The sequence below is a fragment of the Trematomus bernacchii genome, unplaced genomic scaffold, assembly GCF_902827165.1.
Source record: "Trematomus bernacchii unplaced genomic scaffold, fTreBer1.1, whole genome shotgun sequence".
Lineage (NCBI taxonomy): Eukaryota > Metazoa > Chordata > Actinopteri > Perciformes > Nototheniidae > Trematomus > Trematomus bernacchii.
The window spans coordinates 11,251,878-11,255,924 of NW_022987582.1; the positions used below are offsets into that span (position 1 = coordinate 11,251,878).

At 41.8% G+C, this 4,047-nt stretch overlaps 1 protein-coding gene across 1 annotated transcript; it reads left to right on the forward strand.

The window, feature by feature from the left end:
• The first annotated feature begins 355 nt into the window (after window positions 1-355).
• has2 (hyaluronan synthase 2) lies at window positions 356-3,844 on the forward strand. Its single transcript, XM_034128007.1, has 3 exons — window positions 356-982; window positions 2,675-2,776; window positions 2,909-3,844. The coding sequence occupies exons 1-3, from the start codon at window positions 356-358 to the stop codon at window positions 3,836-3,838; spliced, it is 1,659 nt and encodes a 552-aa protein (XP_033983898.1). The 3' UTR covers window positions 3,839-3,844.
• The last annotated feature ends 203 nt before the right edge of the window (window positions 3,845-4,047 follow it).

Sequence of the window (4,047 nt, forward strand, 5' to 3'; positions counted from 1 at the left end):
AGGAGAAGCTTTACTGCTTTCTCTACCTGGGTTTGTTGTAATAAAACAAACCTTTGTCGTAGAATACTGTGCTAAAATGTTGCAAAAAAGCTTTTTTTCAAATGTTGTATGTAAATTAATTCTACTTTAAGTCAGTGTTTTAAATTACTTTTTTTCAAAGTGTATATACTGTAATGTTTTAGTTTTACTCTCAAAATCATGTGATGGACATCTGAAGTCTGCAGCAAGTTACTTTCTTCCTGTTGTTAAGGAGAAGTATATATAATAGAACGTAAAATGATTGAATGACTTCAACCCCTAGCATAACGTTCTACATTGACTAAATGTGACCCTTGTCTCCACTCTGTGTCCCTAGATGAAGTGCCAGAGAGTCCTCACCTACCTGCGGATAATTGGGACCACCATGTTCGGCGTGTCCCTCCTGGTGGGAATCTCCACGGCCTACATCATGGGTTACCAGTTTTTCACCACAGCACACAATCACCTATCCTTCGGCCTGTATGGCGCCATCTTGGTGGTCCATCTCATCATCCAGAGCCTCTTTGCGCTCTTAGAACACCGAAACATGCGGCGTTCCTTGGAGACGCCGATCAAACTCACTAAGTCCTTGGCGTTGTGCATCGCAGCGTACCAAGAGGACCCAAACTACCTGAGGAAGTGCCTGGTGTCGGTGAAGAGGCTGACGTACCCGGGGATCAAAGTGATCATGGTGATTGACGGGAACGCAGAAGATGACTTGTACATGATGGATATTTTTAAAGAGGTCATGGGTCGGGACAAGTCGGCCACATACGTGTGGCGGAGTAACTTTCACAGCAGGGGGGCAGAGGAGACGGACGAGAGCTACGCTGAGAGCCTTCAGCAGGTCTCCAGGCTGGTGCTGAACAACAAGTGTGTGTGCATCATGCAGAAGTGGGGAGGCAAGAGAGACGTCATGTACACAGCCTTCAAAGCTCTGGGGAGGAGCATTGACTATGTGCAGGTGAGTCCGTAGAAATAGACATGTATACTAAAAGAGGGGTTTAATGAGAAGAATGAAGGAATAGGAATAGGAAAAGGTGGAGGCTAGAGTTTGGTAATGGTTAAATGAAAGTAAAAGGGCCACACAAGAGTAGGAAACCAAAAAAAAAAAGCGGGGGCACTGATGTAAATTTGACACCATTATATAACATAAAATATAATTTATAATGAGCCTGTGTGTATATATTCACACATTCACAGGTAAGATAAGGACAGCTGTCATCAGTGTGAGCTGAGTGAAAGGGAAAAGAAAGAGGGATGGAGAGAGAGATGGCTGTAGAGGGGAATGGGGGGTTCTGCCAAACCAAACATGGGGTCCACAAAGAGCCTTTTGTGTTGCTTTCAGACGGACGGTGGCTGTGTGCATCATGTTGTGCAGTGTAGCGTGAAGCAGGGCAGCAGTAGCTTATGTCTAAGTGTAATGACAGATCTGTTTAGTGTTACAGCATCTACATGAACCAAAAACGGTGTCAAAGAAAGGGTTGCTTTGGTATGCATCTGTTTGACTGTTTGACATTACATGGAATTTAAATAAATACTGTTCAAAACCAGTTGAACAATTAGGATCTCAGTCTATGTTAATGACATTTAAATTATATCTTTGGAAAAGCCAGTTCCCAAGAGTGTCTGGCAGGGGTATACATGAAATACTCAAAAAGTAAGCAACCATGGATGTAATGAGGTGCTAAACACTGGAAATAGACTTAGGTATGGAAAAAGTGTCCCAGACCCGGCTCCATATGCATGTCTCTTTTTTCAAATGATGTTTCAGCCCTCAGGACTTCAACATCAACACATTGGCTGGCAGATGTATATGAATACCTAATATTGCCTGTATCATGTGGTTGTATGACTTAAGATATAAACAGAAGCGTGGCACCACATAAAATGATTAAGGGCCAGCACTGTTTTTTATCCTGTATCCAATTGACATTAAAATAAATATGAACCGACGTTACTTTCATAGTTTGGCCAAAACATCAATTCTCCTCACGTCATATTTGTACTGTAATATTCAGCTGGCCGTTTTACATAAACATAACATGTTGAACAATGAGTAAAACACAACAGAAACCTCATTATTTGAATAACATTAGAATGATATTAATGAGCATTACGGAAAAGGGGACTTCAAGTGATAAAACCCTTTGATATGGTGCTGCCTAACACCTGCAGCTCGGTGACTGCCAGAAACCTTTTGTTTTACAGCGATTTCAAAAAACTAACTTCAGAGCTGCCAGCAGTGATGCCAGTATCCTTCAGAAAAGGAGGGACAGAGTTGCCTTTGTTCCACCATCAGTATTTGCCTCTAACAGATGTGTTTTTAATAGGGATCTGGCTCTAGGTTTGTTTTCATCAACTGATTTTGTTAGGGAGTAAAATGACCATTTATAGAAGTAAATAGAGAGAGCAGGAAGATAGTGGGTGGTGATGTCATTTGAAGGAATTACTCATTGTTGCAGGCGACAATTAATTTACTATTGCAATATTTGGACTCAACTCAAGTACATTTTATTTTTACATTATATATATCTTTATACCCTGGTTTCTGATAAGGAAAGATTCCCTGTGAGACTTTTTACATGACAGTACCAGATTATCTTTGGCACTAAAACAAAAGTAACTTACTGTTTATTTTGTTGGTTTTACTCAGGTGTGTGACTCTGACACTATGTTGGACCCGGCATCATCAGTGGAGATGGTGAAGGTTCTAGAAGAAGACCCTATGGTGGGAGGTGTTGGAGGAGATGTGCAGGTTGGTTCAAAATTAAGAAAACGTTCCTATTCCACGCAAGTGACACATTTTGCAAACTGACAATTCCATATCAATCAAATGTTTTATGTTCAACCACCAACCTTTTCATTCGGCATATCGATTTCTCCCTAGATCCTGAACAAATACGAGTCGTGGATCTCCTTCCTAAGCAGTGTGCGATACTGGATGGCCTTCAACATTGAACGGGCTTGCCAGTCCTACTTTGGTTGTGTGCAGTGTATCAGTGGGCCTTTAGGAATGTACCGGAACTCTCTTCTGCACGAGTTCCTTGAAGACTGGTACAATCAGACTTTCATGGGATCCCATTGCAGTTTTGGGGATGATCGCCATCTCACAAACAGAGTTCTAAGCCTTGGATATGCAACCAAATATACTGCTCGAGCAAAGTGCCTCACTGAGACGCCGATTACATACCTGCGGTGGCTCAATCAGCAAACACGATGGAGTAAGTCATATTTTAGAGAATGGCTATACAACTCCATGTGGTTCCACAAACACCATCTATGGATGACCTATGAGGCTGTAATAACGGGCTTCTTCCCATTTTTCCTCATCGCCACCGCAATCCAACTTTTCTATCAAGGAAGGCTTTGGAATATTCTTTTGTTTCTGCTTATTGTGCAGGCGGTAGCGTTGATCAAGGCAGCGTTTGCCAGCTGCCTCAGAGGTAACATTGTCATGGTGTTCATGTCATTCTACTCAGTACTTTACATGTCAAGCCTGTTGCCAGCTAAGATGTTTGCAATAGCAACAATCAACAAGTCTGGATGGGGGACCTCTGGCAGAAAAACCGTAGTGACGAACTTCATTGGTCTGGTTCCTATATCAGTTTGGTTTACCATTCTCTTCATTGGGATTATCTACACAGTAATCCTGCAGTCTAGAAAACCCTTTCCTGATTCAGAAAAGATTGCTCTGGTCATCGGGGCAGTCGTCTATGCCAGTTACTGGGTCATGCTGTTGACGTTGTATACAGTGCTCATAAATAAGTGTGGGAAGAGGAAGAAGGAACCCCACTATGATATGGTGCTGGATGTTTGACTTACTTACAGTCATCACTTACCACTGAACTTTGTTTCTCGGCCATTTCTTTACTCACACCATGTTGTTATACAAATGTTTTTTAGATGCAGAAAAGCTCTGGAGGCAAAACTGGTTGAGTTCAACTATAATGGCCAAACAGGGTTTTTTTAAACTTGAAAGGAAAAAGAACATGTAAATGACAGTGGCTGCTTCTTCTTTCTGTTCAT

Excerpts from the sequence above, each read along its gene's own strand:
- has2 (XM_034128007.1), top strand. The coding sequence starts at position 356 with ATGAAGTGCCAGAGAGTCCTCACCTACCTGCGGATAATTGGGACCACC. Across the intron at positions 983-2,674 it reads GGAGCATTGACTATGTGCAG|GTGTGTGACTCTGACACTAT; the intron begins GTGAGTCCGTAG and ends GGTTTTACTCAG. Across the intron at positions 2,777-2,908 it reads GTGTTGGAGGAGATGTGCAG|ATCCTGAACAAATACGAGTC; the intron begins GTTGGTTCAAAA and ends ATTTCTCCCTAG.